Genomic DNA, 20,785 nt, shown 5'->3' with positions numbered 1-20,785 from the left:
TATTCCTGTGAGTCTTTTTGAGGACATAATCTGTGGGTAACACTGATCTACATATTCTGTAATTTTAACAAACAAACAACTAATAGATTAATCGAGAAAATAGTCAACAGATTAATCAACTTTGAAAGTAATTGTTAGTTGCAGCTCTAACCTAGCGTGGGAATACCCATACGAACTTTCAGCAAATTTGATATTTGCTCTGCAGGTCCACCTGGCCAAGAGGCAACTGAAGCCCATTTCCAATGTTCCTAAAACATGGGCATGCAAATACAATCGCTAATCTGGCATGGACGTGTATTTATTTGGAATCGAGTAAACAACTGCTTTTAAAACCTTCATTTACAAGATTGCTACAATTTGGTAAGAGTTTAATGCACCAATTTAAGTCTAATATCACTGCTAGTTACGCCCACTGCTGGAAGTCGTAAGTCAATTAACCTTTTCCAGACCCACTCCCAATTGTACAGTTGTGAAGGTCTGGGTGTTCCCAGGCTAGCCCTACCCCCCAATGCTTGTTGTTGTTCTCTTCAGTCTGACGAGACTTGCGATACGAGTGGTTTAAAAGCCACTGTGCTATTAGACTGTGTAGACACCGTTAAACTTCTATGGCAGAGTGCACTTGATACTGGGCACTTGTTACATAATGGGTAAACAAGTACTAATTGATATTATGTGGTTGTCAATGAGATATTGTTTCTTCTGAGGCTTTTTATTCTAGCAACCACTTTTTCCCTGCCATGTGATTCAATTATCAAACAAATTGAAAGGACTCTGGAGTGTTATTTTGAGTATTTGATATGCATTCACATTGTGGTCACATCCACATCCTGGTATAAAATGCACCAAACCACAAGCCCAAGGAGAGAACATCTTTATCAGATCTTAATCCACCCATCTAAAAATTACAGCTCAATTATGGAAATGCAGTGAAATTATGTCTGGTGTCAGCCTATTTGTTGGGGGGGGGGGGGGGGGTGCATAAGAAAGGTGGGGGAGGATTGGGATTGAGGGGGGGCACCAACAAGGAGCACCCAAGAGCAACAGGGGCAAGGAAAAACTCCCTTACCAAGGAAGAAACCTTGGGCAGATCCACGGCTCAAGGGGCTAACCCAACTGCCAGGGGTCTTAGTGTGTGTGTTGGGGGGATGACAAGGGAGATAGTGTGCTGTGTAGGCAGTGTGCAATATGTGTGTTGGAGAAGCTTCCTCATGAAATAATGTGCTGTGTATGTAGGGGAGGGGGGGGCAGTGTACTGCAAGTATGGTGAAGGGACTTACTATTGCAAGCAGAGTGTATGTATGATGTATGTGAGTGATGACAGTGAAGATGTGTGTGTGGGCGGAGGGGAGTGGAGCAGTGACTGTGTGTGTATGTGTGTGTGTGTGTAGTGTGTGTGTGGGCAGTGTGTGCTGTAAGTATGTAGAGGATGTGTGTTGGAGAAGATCCTGAAGACAATGTGCTGTGTACAGTATGTAGGGAGGGAGGGAGGGGGGTAGTGTGCAGCAAGTATGTAGAGGAGCAGTATATTGTGAGCATGATGACAATTTGACCATTTTCTAGCTTCCTCTAGGGACAGTGTGGGTTAGAGAGGATTTGCTTGTATGATTGTATGACCTTCTTGACTTTGAGACTGTGCTTGTTGATAAAGAGATTATACCTTTCCATAGAGTGCTGAATTTCTCTGTTTTGACAGTCAGTAGCCGACGGTTTGAACAGGCATACATATCCCAATTTGTTTGAACATATTGAGTGTTTCAATTCTGGATATAACAAAGAAGTCACCGGCATATCAACTTTGCACTGCACTGACGTTGCAATGTATCAACTGCTCCTCTTCTAATTTGTTGTTGACTAGGCTGGAGCTCCTTCAACCGAAAAAATACAGATCCTCGCCATCTGCTCCGCACAGACTTCAACAAACGCTCTGGCTGCTTTTCAACTGCCAGCACTGTTTAATGACATAATTCTCAGTTGAGCTCTGATTGGAATATTCACATCTCTCCTTTGTGATGCTGGGTCCAATTAAAATAATTAACTTTTTCCCTCCTGTGATAGCTGCACACTCAAAAGCTTGCCTCGGGTATCACGCTGGAGGGTAATATTGATGCGCTGCAGTTTTTAATATCGAATGAATATCTGCAAACAGAGTCTAGTACATACAATTTGTACTATTTGCTGTGTTTCAGCAACAACAGACCATTTTGTTTGAAACAATGGCACAACATATTGTCAATTGAACATCTGAACAAATAAAAATTCAAGATAGGTCTCTTTTGTTTGTGTTTACTCTGATTGACATAATGTGTAAAAAATTGGGATATGTTGACAATATTCAAGTCAATCAGATTGATGAGCCCTATTTATCAAGGGGAAAAGTGATGAGGGGCTTTTACCCTGAGAAATGTTGCACTCCAAATGTATGGGAGCAGATTATGTTGAATCCTGGCAATCATGAAGAGAAATGTCATTGTTTTCAATATGAGCTCTGAGCTGGAGCTATTGTGAGGCATGTAACCTAGACAACATGACAATGCACACAAATTAGCCACGCAGTGAAGGATAGCAGCATGATTAATAGGATCCTACAAGGACAGATCCCAGGAGGGAAAGCCTGGGAGTACCTGTGCTTATAAAAAGCCCTGCGAGTCCCAGGAGTCAGGGGAGATGGAGAAAGACACTGATTGTGTTAGAAAGGGAGAAATGGGACTGGAAGGGAGGCTAGACAACTGCCACACTCATGGCAGCTCTCAATGAATTATTTTGTACGTGCAATAGGCATGTGCGCAGTCCTTGTGTCCTTTCAGTGAGACCCCCACACAAAGAGAGAATGTCCTTGGTCAGTGATGATATAATTGATCCACTGATGTGCATCTACCCCATGTTTCGGAAGAAGAGAGGAGAGATAAAACGGCAGCTATACTTTTTGACGTTACAGATCTATGAGCACAGGTCTAGAAATCCTGTGGTAGTTCATCGACTTAAAAAGAAATGTTGGTCACCTATTGAAATGGATTTGACTATTTTGTATAAAGGGGAAATAGTTTGATGTGAGCTCTGCAGACACTGTCCAGAAAAGTTATTTCATAGAATAAATATAATGAAGTTGAATTAATGTCTAGATTCACGAGACTGTTCATGTCAGTAAGACTGCATATTTCCAGTGATGTTACATTATTACCTTGCGCTCCAATGAATCCCCTATTTTAGGGGCGTGGAATGCTCCAAGTAGCAACATCCACAACCGGTGAGCGCAGAGAAGCTTCAGACAGAAACAGGTCAAGTTTGGATATCGGCGAGACGGGACGCGCATCTTTGGGGTATTCTGTGGAACTCTATTGCATATCAAACATTTGCAAATGGCTAATTTCGTTGTACTTTTACCCGTCCTGCTTATGGCGAAACCAGGTACGTGTTTTTATATTGTGGCTCAGGGTAATGTTAAGAATGGCAGATGCGTTGTGGATGGAATTGAAGGTTTTCCGGACAGTGAAGCACCTCGTCATTCCGTCTCGCATTATTAGACGGTGGCGTTTGCCCTAATTTCCAACGCCAGTTAAAGCTTTTTCACTGAATAAGTATCCATGCCTCTAAAACTAAACGCTATCCAGTTAGTTATTGTTTTTTACATATGAGAGACACGAGAAGTCCTCATACTTGCCTGTGAAATTAGTCTGTGAAATTAGTCTGCGAAGTGCAGCGTCCATCATGAATTTCTATACTCTCAGCTAATTTATTCCATTAAAGCGTAGTACTTTTGAATTAGTCGGGTTTCCCGTGTGAGTTTGAAGGGTAATTAGGCTATTTTCTCCCCCTTCAGCCAGAGTAAAGTTAATTTTTGTTATAATACCTATGTTACATACCTCAGTAGCCTATAGTCCACGAGTAATAACCTCTTCGCTTCAGAGATAATGATCAGAGGCTATGTTTGTCAGTTCTTTTTAGCCCCGTTTGACGTGTGTTGAGAAGCTGTGTATCTCAAGACAAAATGTGTAATAGTATTAATTCTATGGTCTGCTTCAGTTGTAGGCTTTGGAATAGATCCTGACATTCAAGTTGATATTATCAATGGACTGGACACGGCAAACGCAACATTTGGAATAACCCAAGTTGCAGGTCTTCACAACAACAGCAAAGCTTTCTTATTTCGAGGTACGTATAGATTTGATCTTGACCGCTTTCGTATGTATCTAAATGTACCTAAATGTTTCAAATTGTCTCTTGGTGTTTTTTTTATTTTATCACCGCGCTGACCGCATTATAGTTTCGGGTGAAAGCTTCATGGAAAGAGTGTTCAAGTGCATCATGGCAAACACGGTGGTGCGTAGTGTTGGTTTGATGCTCGTGATTATATATACTGTAGCAATGCATTAGTGTGTGATCTATGTCAGGTGTCACCGAGTTGCCCTGCTTGATGGCGAGTTTGGGCTCATAATGAAACCTCAAGGGTATTTTCTCCGTAGTGAAACAGTAGTGCAGAGGGGAAATGATGTAGGATATGGTGAGAAAATGCTTGTGTACATAATGATTATGTTTAGATGGCAATGCATGGCTAACATACATGAGTGATACCAGTTCTTGGGGTTTTATGTGGGAAGCTTTAGACTAATATACAATGCTAGTTTCATATTAGAACTTTAGTTCAATCTCCAGAAAAAATAAATGTTACAACTTCCAAAGTCTTAACTGAATGAGTCTTGATGGACTCCCAATTTGGGGTCATCACTGCAGCAGATGTTAAAATGTCATTCACCTTCACTTGCTATTTTAGAATGTATGGGATTGGGTAATATTTTAGGATGTCTTGGCAGGAATAATTATTATGAAGTGCATCTCTCTGAAATGCATACTGTATTTGAGTTCACATTCTCTGATTCACAAGCATTTTAGGTAGATGTGCTAATCTTCATTCATCATTGACTATAAATGCCTCCTTCCTCTAGTATGTGGTAATGTGTGGTGTCTATCTTAAGCTAATAGACTTTTACCAAATGTCTGTTTGGCCTCCTTTAGCACTTTAGTACTCCTCCACTGGTGGCTATCATATGCCTTGTGTACCCCCGTGCAGACGGCGCAAGGAATCTGATCTCAAAAGAGGCAAAGCTGTGGGGAAATCCATCAGCCTTACTGGCCATTGATGAAGTGTTGCCTGGATCCATAGTGGCCTTTCCTTGGCCGAGAGCCTAAGGGCCAGGCCACAGGATGCAGGCAGCCTCATTACAGGGGCAGCCTTTAACCGCTCCAACTGGGTCTAAAAACAGCCTCCACTAACTGCCCTTTTACACTCCCCAGCACCTGGCAGGCTCTCTTGGGATGGTGGCTGCATTAAGGTGCATTCTTGTCTCTGAAGCAAGAAAAAATAAAATAAATAAGCAGTGGAAGCCCTTGCAGCACCCATCAGAGAAGAAGATGAAATTTCTGTAAATTGTTTTCAGTCTGTGATGCTTCCACTTGATGCTGTCCATGGTGCTGGATTGCTCGTAGTATAACGGTGGCAAGCAGGCGACACACACAGCTGAAAACACCTGCCGTGGAGAGTGTATTGACCACTCCACAGGCTGTGTGTTGACATCTAAACAGCAAATCCAGTATTTTTAGAGGCGTAAGGGGGCTGACAGTATTTCCTTACAGATCGTGCCAAACACTGGCTGATCAGTGGCAGGTTGTGGATAGTAATTGCTCTCCCATATACCATTATTGTTACCGGGTGATTTATAAACAGCAGATGGTCAGTGCTTGGCAGAAAATTAGGCTTTTTATGAGCTCACTGTATATTTGATTTAGGCATAAAGTTGTCATCTGTGGTGCAATCATTGAGAACCTAAATTAGGAAGTAGACATGGTGTGGCATATTCTCTATTCTCTATATAAATTGACTATTTATTTTCGCAGAAAAGGATTGATTCACCCAACTGTAGCTTTAAATAAATTTCCGTGAAGTTACAGTAATTGCACAAATCTGTTGTATGATGGTTGAATGCTAATCAGACGTACAATTTATCAGTACTGTGTCAGCATTTTACTCCCAACACTTATAACGCTGAATAATTCCTGTGATCACTGAGGTAAACCAGGAATGCTCAGTTAGAATTTTAGGAAAGTTTATTGTTAAGCAAACACCTTCACTGCAATTCTCTTGTTGTGTATAATTTTACCCATACACATTGGAACTGATTGTCAATTAGACTCATTGTGGTATATGACATGAGCGTCCATATTGCGTCCACATAATGTCAATGTTTGAGTGTTCGCTTTCAGTTTGCGGAATCAAGCATTTGGGAATGTGGTCTACATTTGCAGCATTCTTTATTTGGTGACATTAAGGCACAGTCTGTGACAGTTATGATGGTCCCTCTCATTGTAAGCCTGTGTCAGCCTGTCTGCCATGAGGCTAGAGAGGAGCCTTCCATTGGAAAAAAAGTCAACAGATTGACAGCACATTCTTGACATGTAAATATTTTTTTCCTTGTTATACATTGTGGATTAGGATGTATTTGGTCTTAACAAAAATAAGGAAGGGTATTAAAATTGGATGAAAATCCATTGTCTATTTTTGTCATTGTTAATAGCAATAATAACAGTCATAATAATTTCTGCTGTTATTATTTCATGGGCTAACTTCAGTGCCTGGCAGTATTTTGACATGGTGCTTGGAAGTAGCGTAGAAGCTGCTCTGAATTGAGATATGGCAGGCCACTGCAGAAAGCTGATAACCATGTTTGTGGAACCATCCTGGGATATTCCATGTGCTGAGCTATGGGATATTGTGTTTTTAATGTGAAAACCCAGTCACACAGTACAGTGTATTATTCACTGATAGCATGAAGGAGTGCAACAGACAGGCAGCCGTATTCATTTGTCATGTTTTGAGATACTTCAGCTTGGATTTGCCCATATCAACCTTCCCAACTCCGCTGTCAGTGGTGATATAACAGAAGATCTGTTCATATTTCAGTGATTTACTGTACATCTTGGTGACTGTGTATGAGGTTCATCACTGAAGACGATGTTATTCCAGACATCTAGCAGTCCAGCATAGTCATTTGTATGTCGGCTGTAAATATACACCCTGGATTCTAGTTGAAATGAGAAAAACTGTAAATCAGAGAATGATGAGGTGTCAGTTCCTGCTATTGTGCTGGGTTCTCCCTGGCCCATGTCTTTCCAACATCTGTAGTTATTTTCTTTCAGTAAACTAGCTAGCTGCCCTTGGTCTAATATTGGTAAGATATGCTATGGCTGTGCACTCACTATTATACACATGGGAAATGGAAAGGAATGCCTTCACTGACATTAATATACAAGCATAACTTTTTCGTTGGAATCTGCCAGTCATTGGGAGGGCAATGGCATCATTTTATGGCATAATGCCAACTGAGAGACCGTTCTAATTTAAAGCTCTTTTGCCCACTCATGCAGACTTCAAAGCAGTCTTCCTCAGTCTATCTTGCACCATGTGGCTTTGTGTTTTTCAGGGGGTGTTATCAACAACTGCTTTGCCTTTCATTCTCCCTGTATGTCTGGGATGCACCCCCAGAGGTATCGACTTCTCATGCATAGTTGAGCAAAGTCGAAAGATTCACAGCGTTTTGGATGCCTGAAGTGAATGGCGTGCCCATTCAAAGAGATGTCTGACGGTCCGTGATCACATGCAGTGCTCTGTGAGTTATGTGTTTTGGGTTTTACTATTTATCAGGACAGTTCTCAGAGGCTTGCCAGCTCATCTGCTCAGCTAGGGAGAGCAGTGAAAGCGAGTGGCATGAGATCGAATACAAACAGCATTGATTCAGACTCTTATCTTGCTTGCAATCTGTGTCGCCGCTCTGCTGATGAGGTTCACAGTGACATTTCTCCAGCTGAAACTTGTTTTCTGAATTAAAGCAACATAATGTAGTTTTTCACTTTAAAATAACTGCTTAAGTGTGTAACTTTGGAGCGGGTCGCAAAGTGCCTCCTTTTTTTATTCCTTTATGATGCACTGGCTTCCTCTTTAGCATATTTTTCCTTGTTTCAGACTTTGCTGGAACCCTGTTAAAAAAATGATGCTAAAGCAGTAAACACTACGTTGAAAAGAAGATGATGTCGGAGGGTAAATACCAATTATTGCGTTATGTTGGTTTAACGTCCAACAGCGTCTATCTTAGCTTAAATACTCATGACCTCCGGAAAGTAATTCCCCATACTTCTCAACAAATGTATATGACCACAAGCTGTTTTATGTCAAAATTCTTTTTTTTTTTTGTAAAGCTCCATCTCATCATCAGTAGAGTCATCTGACCAGAAGCAAGAGTAATCACCCTATTCATGTCACTGCAAATGCCACAATCATTAGTGCTAATGTGTGTTTGTATTGGAATAGTTCCCTAAAACCATACATCCCTGGGTTACACTCATTATCTGGGTGGCTTTCAGGAAGAAAAATGTCAGCACTTGCTTATCTTGCTGCCAGTCCTGCATATGGAAATGAGAACAAGAAAGCCTATTACACAGTAATTAAGCTGCTTTTTTTTTAGTCAGTACTCAGAGGTCCACATGATGGATTCATAAATTAGTTTCATATTCTTATCTTCATCAGCACTAAGATAGATTATTTGTGTGTCATGTTTTCCAGATGGTTTGTTTTCTTTTCATTTGATTGTATCAGTGTACAAGTCTTTTATTGGTCCTCCTTATTATGTTTACAGTACAACAGACAGGTTTTAGCGATGTGGGTTTTATGAGAGATTATTTCAAGCAATTAGCCATGAATTACAAATTGTGAACCTACTGATTTGAGAACAAAGCATGTCTTCAGATCTCTGTGTCCCTCATGTTGACAAGGGTAAATTACTGTGAAGTCCAACCTATCTGCAGTGCCTTGTGTTCACAGATAGACAAAACATTTGAGAAATAATTATTATCGAAAGGAAAAATGGATTCAGTTACAAATAGCTTCTTTTTTTTTACAAATATTTTTTAATAATTAATATGAATGAATAATTTAAGATTTTAGATACATTCAGATACATAGCACCACCAACTCAGTCAAGTCAAGTACGTAACAAAGCCTCCAAAATAAAAAAAATATCATGTTATTGAAATAAATTGCCGTTCTTTTACTATTATATTGATACGAACAATAGTCTAGTCTTTTAGCCTATTGCAGTAACATATTGAATCAACTATAAAAAATGATAGATATATACAGTAGATAGATAGATAAATAGATAGATAGATCGAAGTAGATAGACAGATATACTCTCTCTCTCTCTCTCTCTCTCTCTATATATATATATATATATATATATATATATAGACCTTACATTGACTTTTGATACATATATGAAAAAGATGAAATACTTACTTACACCTATTCTACCAAAATTCTCAAAACCATACCTGAATTGGTATGATTTTGAGTATTGGTTTTGAGTAGTGTTTTGGCTATTTCATAGGACCGATTTCTGAAGTGGCATTCTTTTCTGAGGGCACAGTACAGCAGGGGCTATTGATTCAAAGAAAAGGTCTCTACTTCATACCAGGAGGGGAAACGTTCACTGAGTGACTCAGGTCTTGTTTGACCGAACAGCATTTAGTTTTAGATTGTATTGCAAACCATTTCACATTTGAAGGTGTCACATGGTATTCAGAACTCATTTGTTGCCATGTTTCCTCTTGACAGCACACCACCGTCAATGACACGCATGAAAAAAGAGGTATTTGTGCACAACAGAGTTCAGTTTTTGTCAGCATGTGCTGCCATTGTCAAACTCTGTGACATTGTGACGAATGTGATGTTGTGTTGTTTGCCATTCAGTCTGTTTGCGCCTGACTTGTCTGCCGTGGGTTTAAGCACTGACGGGTGGAGAAGAGATCTTAGCTGGTGCTTAGCCAAGCAGACCTCTGTCACTGTTGTCACAGCATATTGGCGCCTCTTCGTCTCAGGTCGTTTGCAAAGGGCTGCGTCGATGCCTCACCTCGACTAGTGTGCTGAAAGCTGAACGCTTGTGAAAGGGGCCAGCTGAGCGGTGTGCGCCGCTGCTTCATTCTGAATGTGACACGGCCGTCGTCGTCTCAGAGAGCATTCTGCAGTGCTGCTAAGTCGCTGATCTCCTCAGAACCTGATCAAAGGCGGCGGCAAGAAACACTCTTGATTTGATTGCTCCTCCAGGCTATGTGCTAGTGTGTTGATGTGGATTGTGTGAGGGGAGGAATTGCTGTCGCTGAACAGAATCATTTGTTACAACTCATCTAACACTAGCTATTGAGCACATGTCAATATAGAACTTTGGATTGGGGAAAGCTGCAATCCAACACAGCTTTCATCTCCTTGGCCTACAACACTCCACGTGTTTGACTGCAGGACTGTATATTTATGCAGGGATTTTATATGCCTGTTTTTTCATGAGGAGACATCCTTGTTGCGGGCTATGTCCTATTACAACAGTAGCTGTACTGCAGTGCGTTGTGTTGTTGCGGATGTTGTTCGTGTTGCACTGCTAAGGGAGTGCAGTATGCTAACCGTATTGCCTGAGATGCAAAGCTAGAAGTAAGGGAGCCATTTGAGGTTTTTCAGACCCTCGTTATGCAGAGCGCATCTCTCCAGGCGTTACGAAAAGTGAAGGAAGTTGTTTGTCAAAAGCAGGGAAACATCTGGAGTGCCATGCAGTTTAATAATTCATTCTCTGTCTTGGTAATCAGCTATGCAGAGAAAATGAATCACTGAACTTTTCAGCTTCCTCCCCTAAATTCAGTCCCATGTGAATAATCTGGAGGCGAGACAGGGATGCTACAGACGCTGCCGAGTGCAACACTGCGCTCTGTTTTGCATTTTTCACTCCTCGGTGTCAGATGTTTATGTCTGTGTAGTTATGCCTCTTTTTCTACTCAAACAAGTGCTCTGAACCTTGCCTCTCCTTGTCAGGCAGACTGGGTCCTCTGCTCTTCTTAACATGCTCAAAAAAACTCCTATTGTTTTGGTTAAGTTTAAGAGCAGGGAGTAGGGTGACCTAGTGTGTATTAGCTTGTGTCCTTGAAATCCTCACATCCGCTGTCATGGTCACATTATTTCTCTGTCAGCGTGCGTCTCGTTGCATAGGGTGTTTATCCGCTTATGTGTCTGCAATGCATAATGGCAGTTCTCTCAGCCACCATTTTTGGTCACCACCACAGAAGGACATTCTGGGGCATCCAGAGATTAGTTCACAGAACAGTGTACTGAACTCAGTTTTGTCACACTTTGCTTGAAAAGCAATGACACATTACTGCTTCACCAGAGCTATAAGAGCTATTTTACATTTTGATCCTCACAATTAATTTGATTTTAATGAGCACCATTTCACACCTGTGCATCTCTCCTGACATCTGGTATAAGTATTAATGGAATCACATTACTGTACATTGCTTAACAACATAAATGCATGAATACATTTGAAAGTATCATTGAAGTAACAAGCTTTTATATAGGAGCCTTAATATCTGCCCTGTCTGTAGGGACCTTGAGTGAATTGCAACTATATAACCAGACCACTTACGGCAGTACTCTTAGGCTGACTGTCAGCATAGCTTGTGGAAAGGAAGCATGGGTATATGTTATGACATAGAGAGCATGCAGATAGTAATGATTTATGAGTTAGGGAGCGATGACTTACGACTCGTGTCATTTTGGTCAAATGAGTGCCGCTGATATAATACAGTTGTGTTTACAACCAGGCTGTCGGTTTCTCACTGAAGGCTACTGTCAGCTGCACCTTAACGTTTTCCTGACCTAAGGTGAGGGTGGCCATGTATTAGCATCTCCGTTGCTGTTTAGCGCCTGCATTTACAGTCCGAGCTGCTGTTCCTCTGGATCAGCTGTACGCTTGAGCAAAAGTACCATACTGAGCAGGAGGTTTCTGATGGCTGGTTAAAGCAGCACCAGAGAGTAATAACAGCAACTAAACTGCATCTCAAGTCTACGGAACAAGTCGGCAGCAGGAGGACCCAGACATCGCTTTGGCTTCCCTCCACCGCCGAGCGCAGAGGAAGAGGGTCTGATTGAGATGCAAATGCTCCGATGGGCTCTGCTCCGCTGGGCCCCTCCGAGGCGTCAGAAAGACTGTAACCATCGTAGAGCTCCAGGCTCCCTCCGATGGGCCTCTGATAAAGCCTGGGACTCACTTCACAGGCAGAGACCCACCACCCAGCCTGCTGCTGGGGGAGGGAGGGCTGGGGCTGGGGCAGACCCTGGAGAGAAGCCGAGGAGCGCCTGGCAAATCACTTCCCCCCTCTCATGTGTGCGCGCCGCGGCTGAGCTTCATCAAGCCGGCCCATAGCGGGGGCCTGTCATTATCAATGTAGACCCATATTGCCCCCCGCCTCCTCATCAGGGGCATCCAGAGGGTTCTGTAAGCGGCAGCGGTGTGTGTGTGTGCCAGAGGGGCACCTGTTTGGTTGATTACAGCTCAGGGTGAGCGGTTTGAACCAGCTGAGAAGTATCTCACGCGTATACAATCACAAAGACACACAGGTGTGTGCGCACACACACATACATTTGCACACACACACACACACACACACACACACACACACAAACACAGACACACACACACACACAAACACAGAGCCAATATGAGGCATGCCATGACAATATGCCGCTGCAGAAGGATATGTATGCTACATGAGTTTACTGCTGGCTGCTTTGTGAGGAAATGTTGAACCATATGGTGTTGCTCATTGGTGTTATGTGACAGGGGGCCCATTTAAGGTATATGTCAAGTGAACTGTCATCATGAGAATTCTGTCATTTAAACATAATCTCTTTTTACCCACAAAGACTGAAGATTCAACGTACTGTATCTCATCAATGTTTTATTGGCTTAAGGCAAATAAATGTTTCAATAGTTACGGGGTTTGTCTGACAGAGCTAGCAAAAATTGCATTTTTTATTTTTAATTGAATTTTAATTTCTCTCCTGGCAAGCCTGTTTTATTTACATTCAAATTACCTGGGGGCAGACACAAAAGACAATTAACTGAAAACATAAACATTTCTATCTCCCATCTATGCATTCACACAGATACCACCACTCACATGTTGCATAGCTAACATTGCATGCAACCACGGCCACAGCCATTGCAGCATGTTAACACCTCTTCAATGAATTGATTAGTGTCCTGGACGTGTGCTGCTGTTCGCAGTGTGATGCTGAGAATCTCGTTCAGAAATCAGACTAATCCTCTGGTCCAGGCACACGCCCAGCTGCAGTCCTGCCCACGTGGCCCTGGCCAAAGCGCATGCTAATGATGGGCTACCTGGCCAGCGGCGGAGGCCCAGCGCACTGCCAGAAGTAGCTGAAATTAGGGCAGCTCCTCTGGGCTCGGCTGATAAGCAGGCGTGGAGATGAGCCTCCCCGGGCCGTGGAACTCATGCTCGCGTCACCGCAGGCTACAGAGCCGAGTCCATTTATCAATACTCCCCTGGAAGAAAAAGAGAGAAAAGGGCGGTTAGAAGGAAGCTCAAGCATCTTAAAAGTGTCCTCAGATGCTGGATATCAGATTTTAGGTCTGCATCATTAGGCACAATTGTGTAATCGCTGGCCTGTATGTCATGGCATATATAATACATAACCATGCCTTTGATTCATTAAGAAACTGACTAAGAAAATACAGTATAGTGTAGAGGGTTGAACATATCTGTCCTTACTTATCCCTTTATATAGAAAATACCTGAGACACAAAAGAGATGTAAGGCAGGGAGTCAGTGCGTATTAATAATGACAGCACAAAACATCTATATACAGGTACAATTGTCTTTGTTCTGTTAAACCAAGCACTCGAAGAGCCGATTTGGCCACCTCGCATTGTAATGACAAGTTAGCAGAGTAGCATACATGCTACAGAGAATAATCATGTACGGCTAGATTGTCAACACATCACATCTGCCGGAAGACATTCATACAGACTTTTGCTGAATTTCAATCTTAGAAATCAAATAGAAAAGAACAACCAAAGAATGCTTAATATTTCACAGCGTATGGAGTAAGTAGGTGGGATCTGGCCATCTCTTAAGAGCGACAAGAAATGCCAGGCTTCCATTATTATGATATTGCTCAAAACATTACTATATAGAATTTGAGTAGGTTGGAGAGCATTATCAAGGAGATAGAGCTCATAGAGATTTGCAATATATATATGTCATTTTTTTTATATCTGTGACTGATGGTGTGGGCTGCAGAATCAGGCATTGGACGGAATACCAATGCTCTTAAAGCCAGAGAAAACTTGACCCTCTCAGACAGCTTGGTCAACCAGTTTATGACTAGAATATTTAGAATCATTTCCTGTGTGTGTTATTGTTGAAGACGATAAACCCTTTCCCTTTATACACAGTAGTGACAACTACAGCCTTAAAAAGCCTTTGTAATGTCTCTGTCCTCCAGATGGTCTTAACCTTTTTTTAGGTTTAAGTGTCCCTTGCTGTCCACCTCTTGCTATTGAGTTAGCCCTTGAACCCTCTGCTAGAAAAGTTGCTGCCAGCATGTGCAGATTCTAAAGAATGTTCCATAGATCATGAGCCAGGGTAGAGATCTATTGGAGGATCCTATTAAAGTCTCTCAAAGGGTGTCCATTATTCCATTATGGGATTTGGCTTTGTACGCAGTCTGTGATATTGATTTATTACCTAATAGTTCAGGCTTATTTGAGCTGTCACATAATAATCACGGGCCACGATCATGTCAGTAGATAGCAACAGCCCCTTGCCAACTTGCCAAACTCAATACCCTGTATTGCTTCATTGACAACATTCCATTGAGCCCAGAGTCAGCCCAGCAATGTTTCTCTTCTGGTCTCTGACAGAGGACTGGGGGGTGAGGAATGTGGCACATTAGCAGAATACAAGCTAAGAAAAAAAAAAAAATTGTGAAACATTGGCCTTCACCTGTCTGCACATAGTGTGTAATGTTGTGATGTGTAATGTGCGGAACCATCTTATGACATGGATTCAAGGGTTTCAAAACAAAACTTCAACACTTATCATCAAAAGATGAAGCAAACCCAACCTTTCACGTTTGTGTTGTGGAGCACAATGTTCCAACATTCCATTTGTGTTTACTATGCGAGAGTAGGGGAGAGCCGGCGCAATCATAACACTTTTCTATTCTCTCTGTTCAAACTCGCTTACCGGTACTTGCTTTCCAACCGCGGTAAGAACAAATCTATGCCGTCCCAGCCCTACATCAGTTCAAGGAAAAAAAAAACCATCTCTAGTACATACTCTGTGTCGCTTTAACTCCTACAATCTAACAACACGTATCACACATGGATTCTTCTTTTATGTAAAACCTTTTTCACCTCTTGGGTCTCATTGGCTCTGCCCACCTCAGTGAACTATGCTAAGCTCTGCTAACTATGCTAAGCTACGCTAACCGTGGGTGCATCAGACTGAGTTACTGCATGCACAGAGACAGGAGGGGTATGTATCATCTTATCTAACTCTGGGGGAGATGGTGAATAAGCTAGTAATTTCCCTAAATGTTGGTGTGCTCCTTAAAATATGCACACTTATACAAGGGGAATGCGTTCCCTTTAGCTCCTCCCTCTTCCATTGAATAAAACAAGGGTTAGCAAGAGCTGAGGATAGACAGTTTTCCCCTCTTTTGAGCAACAATCTTCTCTCCAAAATGGGGTGAGCTCCTTGGGCCCTCCTGGTTTGAGGTTGCTAGGTTACGGGGACGCTGGCGAGACACGCCGCTCCATGTTTTGTTTTTATGTAATGTTTGTAATTTTATGTAATGTCATGTTTATTTTTTTGTATTGGTTTGTCTAGTTTGTCTAGTATGTTTTCCCTATTTATTTACGTTATTTTTGATAGTTTTCGTGTTATTCTTAGTCCTTTTTACTGCTTCTAAGTCAGCTGATGTCGTTGACGTTTGTCCATTGGGAGCTTGCTATGGCTAGCTTTTGCCCTAGCTGGGCCTCTGACATCCTTCCATCCATCCGTGAGCAGTGCTGCACTTCACTGTCTGGTCGAGGGGATCTCTCGGGACAGCTGGACCTAGGCTACTCTGCGAAAGATCTGCCATGGCCGCTGAGCTGTTGCTGACCTGCGAGCTGCCATGCCAACTGCAGACTAACTGGGCCTCTGACATCCTTCCATCCATCCGTGAGCGGTGCACTTCACTGTCTGGTCGAGGGGATCTCTCGGGACAGCTGGACCTAGGCTTGTTCTGCGAAAGATCTGCCGTGGCCGCTGAGCTGTTGCTGACCTGCGAGCTGCCATGCCAACTGCAGACTAATGTTAACGGTGAAGAGCTGCAATCTCACGGAGCAACAAACGGTCGCTGTTAAAAGTCCACCGAATTGCAGATCTACACGATCGCCCACTACTTCAGACTGTGCTTCCAGTGATCTCTAGACTGCAGTCTACAAGGCCTAACGTTAACTTTATCTCCAGACTGCCAGTGAATTCACCGGGTTGGTCAGTTGCTAAAGAACTTTGTTGCCGTTGCATCGGTTGTGAAGACACAGCTCTGTCACAGCGCAGTTTTCACGGGTCATCATTGCCCTTGGACATTTTCAGCTGGTTTGGAAATTGGACTAATTTTAACATCACTTTTCCCCATTTTTAAATATATTTTCTTTTTCTTTTTTTAAAAAATGTTTTATTTGTTTATTTGTTTTGCTGTCTGTCTTGTATGTCTTTGTGTCACGGGTACGCTGGCGACTACGCCGCTCCGTCCGGCATTTTTTGTATTCGTTATTTTTTTCAATGTATTTGTCATGTCTTGATGTCATGGGCACGCTAGCGACTACGCCGCTCCATCCGGCATCTTTTGTCTTGTTGCTATGTGTCTTGTTTGTGGAGCGCTTTGGGTTGCACTCTGTGCATGTTAAATGCACTTTAAAAATAAAACTGACTTGACTTGACTTGGTTTAAAAAGTCTTGTCTAAAGTCTTAAGTGTGACTGCTCTTTGGTTTGCAGTGTCAGTGTGTAATTGTTCTTTAGGCCTGTTAATGGAGCCTCAACAACAAGGCAACCCTAGAGCTAGACAGAGGCACCTCTTGGAGAGAATGGTGCTACACTCAAAAAATCTTTTGCTGAGTCTCTCCTCTTACATCTGAGAAGCCTCCAATTGGCACAAAGGAATACTCGTGCAGATTGTGCATGCTCTCAAGACCCTCCCACTAACCCCTCTGCCTGCAAGGAAGCAGCTATATGTGTGAGAGTGAGAAGCTGAATTTTCTGAACAGGGCCTTTGTAAGAGTATCCAGAAAAGTGAACAGCTGATGTAACTTTCATCAGCATATAATAAAACCCCTCCAGACTGTGCTCAGTGTTCTGCAACCGTCGCCTTATTTTTATGCTGTTATATCTGTTGTTTTGCATTTGCATATGCATGATGAACAGTGTCCCTACTGTCTTGTTCTGAGTGTATGTAATTTTTTTGTGCAGTGTATTTTTCTTATGCCCTTCCGGATTTTTTTTTTGTCATTAACTGTTTTTATGGCTAGGGGTAGTTGAGCACACCGAAGCAAAATGTAAATGTGATTGGCTTGGCTATGAATATTGAATTTTAGACCTAATCTTGGTGCTGGTCACCGCTGACCTCACAGGATGACCTGACCGGCCAGGGAAATTTGCATGGCAAACAGACCTTACATTTATAGCCAAGCACAAAGGATACCAAATTAATCTCTACAGTAATAAATAGCATGTTGTTCAGCATGTCAAAGAGGAAGGTGTCTGTGTGCTGAGCTGCTCTGAAAATATATAGTCCCAGAACTGTGAGGTACAGAGAGCAATCCGCTAACAAATATGCTTAAAACACATTTGAGTTTCCATACATTTTCTATCTGTTGCCAATACTGTTGGCCTACCCGATGACACAAACACAAGCACATCATGGTATTGACCCATATTTTCAACCAAGCTTGTTTTATATGGATTGGATCCATCCGTTGAGAATATTATCAGGAAGGTGAACGGTTTGACTAGGTGTATACAACACTTGTGTATGTTTTATGCTGATAGCATGAACATGTTTAGTCAGTAGGGTATAATGCCTGTGCAGAGCTTGGACCACTGAGACTTAAATATTTGCCCTTTTGTGTCCAGCCAATGTTTGATTCATGATTCAGTTTGAGCACGAAGTCTTCTCGGTAAAAAAAAAAAAATAGACACGACTCTCGTCTGTAGCACTATTGATTGGTAGTGTTCTGTGGACAGAGGAATCTCCAGGTCCTTTCAAAGCAAGGGTTGTTATGGCATGGCTTAAAGTGCCACTGTATCATACCCTGGTTAATATTGCAGTGGACTTGATGGAAGATAGGGAGAAATCAAACCCTCTTGGGTGAAATGCTGTAAAACTGGTGGCGCTTCACACTGAGAATGCTGCACAAGCTACGACCTAAGCTATTCAAAGCATAACATACCTTGCTTTTTAAATCTTTCTATGTAATTTGAATCATTTATGTAACGAGATCTATATTGTTCCAACATATATACATGTTCCAACCTCACAGCACATGTAATTCATTGTGAGCTACTGGTCCAAGTACATACTGTAGTGGTTAGAGTAGAGTGCAGCACAGACACACTCACTTCACACACCCACTTCAGTGTGACTTGGCTCAGCTTGAATGGCGGTTGAGCAATTATATACTCGATTATAACATAAATCCATTTTAGATTCAGAATCCATCAGTATGTGAATATAATGATAATAAAATAACAAAAGTAAAGGAACTCCAATAACTCCAAATAATAAGAGTAGCAGGTATCTTTACTTTACTGGAGTATTTATTTTTGGAACAAATTTTTATTTTACTCCCCTACGTTTTGACAGAAATATCTTTCTACTCCTTACATTTTCAAAACTCTTTTCAAAAGTCTTTTGTGTTAATGCATTTGAGGCGAGCTATCAATAATTTTTATTTGATGTCATTGGGTGCATTCCCAACATTAAGGCTGATTTCATTGAGGGGATTGACTTTGCAACAGTAGGGGTGCCACCTATGAGGCAGCGGCAAAACAATGGTTATATGATATGGAAAACATATTCGTCAAATTCAGTGCTTTATCAGAATATTTACAGACATCCAAACACCATATTCTTTGTTTGTTTTTCCATCTTAAAAAAATATTGAGAAATGAAATAGTTGGTAAGGAGTTTCAGTTGTTAATTAAGTTATAAGCCCCGAGAGGCCGTAGGTTACACTGATTCTACAACAGCTAAGGGGCGTTGTTAGGCACGACGCGCTAGCGGCGCTAGCTGTTGTAGAATCAGCGTAACCTACGGACTCGAGTGGCTTATTGCTTTTCTAAAACTGTTACTATAAATGCCTGGCAAAGTTTCATAAAGTAAAGGCACAGCAACTAGAAATATAACGAGTTATTCCTAGATAATCATTCTTCCGCCAAGAAATATATTTCCTCTATCTGAATGGTTGCCAAGCAACGTCGAGACACGGCTACTTAACCCTTAAAGGTGTAGGTTTTTGAACGTTCTAAGTTCCGCAACAATTGAAGGTTCTAAAATTCTATGTTGAATTCAATGAACCCAGATATTCTTTAGAACGTTCATTTCTCAACATTCCTGTCACACCAGTGTGACGGTACTCCTTTAAGGGTTAAACTTTTGTATCAAGTTATGGTAGCCCAGTAATATAGAATGAAATGCGGTCAAGGTGTATGTTTGTGCTGGATTTTACAACAGCATCGAAAGCGATTCAGCCAATCACAATCAAGGACCGGAACTATTATACTATATACCATTGTAGGCTACAGTCTGCTTCTTTCAACAGAAACAACTGGTAAAAAAGGTCCTTCAAAAAGGCTAGAGTACTTTTTACTTTTATACTTTAAGTACATTTCAGAGTCTGTACTTTGTTACTTTTACTTGAGTAAATAAGTTGAATCACTACTTATAGTTAGTCTTTTTTACAGAGGTATCTGCACTTCTACTTGAGTATGGAAAGTGTGTACTTTTACCATCTCTGGGTAATTGTGATGACTAAGTTCTTTTTCTCTACACAACACTTTATTTGTGGCAGTTGAGATACTCTGTGATAGACCTGAGTACAAGTGAAATGTCTTTGTGAACATTACCTGACCATCTGCTTATGAGTATAGAAATTGAAATACGTCCACACAGCCATGTGTCAGTTTACCACTGAGCTTTGTTTGGCTTCCTTGGGCAAATTCATTCAAAAAAGATCCAAAAAGATATGTTTATACTTACATTTTCATCTATGACATAAGCTGTTTTCCAAACATATACTGTATGATATATGCTGTTTTTCCAGTCATTTTGTGTCATCTAGTAGGCTACACTTCAGTTGCTGGTGAAGGATGAAGTATTATGATAAAACAACATATTATGGATGTTTATGGTAAGCACAGCTTCAAGACAAAATACTAGTTTTTCTCTTGTAAAGGCTGCACATAAGAGCTACTTACTCCGCAAGTCAATATAGGCAAATGCAATTCCATTTATAAATCTACTCGTAAGCTTAAAAATTGCCTGATCATGGCCATCCATTATTGATTTTGCTTGTAATTACTGAATTGATATTAGCTTTGGTTGATTGATATAGGTTTGTTTTAACTTAAGTAGAATCTTGCCAGACAAAATATTGTTTTTCTACTTCAGACTCAGCTAAATTCAAGGTAAAGCCTTTCTTTGATCAGTCAGTTGTGAAGAGACTACTTAGTTTGATGAACAAGAGGATTTTTTCCCTGCCAAATCACTCTCACATCGACAGAAACTGAAGCGTAAAACCACTGGAACTGAGTTAGTATTCAGTGGATGAATGGTAGCCGTCGAAA

General features: G+C 41.5%; 1 protein-coding gene across 1 annotated transcript in view; it reads left to right on the top strand.

Moving 5' to 3' along the window:
- Positions 1–3,264: 3,264 nt before the first annotated feature.
- Positions 3,265–20,785, top strand: part of LOC121681975 (protein kinase C-binding protein NELL1-like) — a 168,626-nt gene continuing 151,105 nt past the window's right edge. Inside the window, exons 1-2 of the mRNA XM_042061943.1 lie at positions 3,265–3,405; positions 4,021–4,149. Of these exons, the coding sequence (XP_041917877.1) occupies positions 3,357–3,405; positions 4,021–4,149 (178 nt within the window). The 5' untranslated portion in view covers positions 3,265–3,356. The remainder of the gene's footprint in view (positions 3,406–4,020; positions 4,150–20,785) is intronic.

Source organism: Alosa sapidissima, chromosome 14 (assembly GCF_018492685.1).
Source record: "Alosa sapidissima isolate fAloSap1 chromosome 14, fAloSap1.pri, whole genome shotgun sequence".
In the NCBI taxonomy this organism is placed as follows: Eukaryota; Metazoa; Chordata; class Actinopteri; order Clupeiformes; family Clupeidae; genus Alosa; species Alosa sapidissima.
Note: the sequence above shows the minus strand (reverse complement) of the source record. Positions and strands in the feature narration are given on the sequence as shown.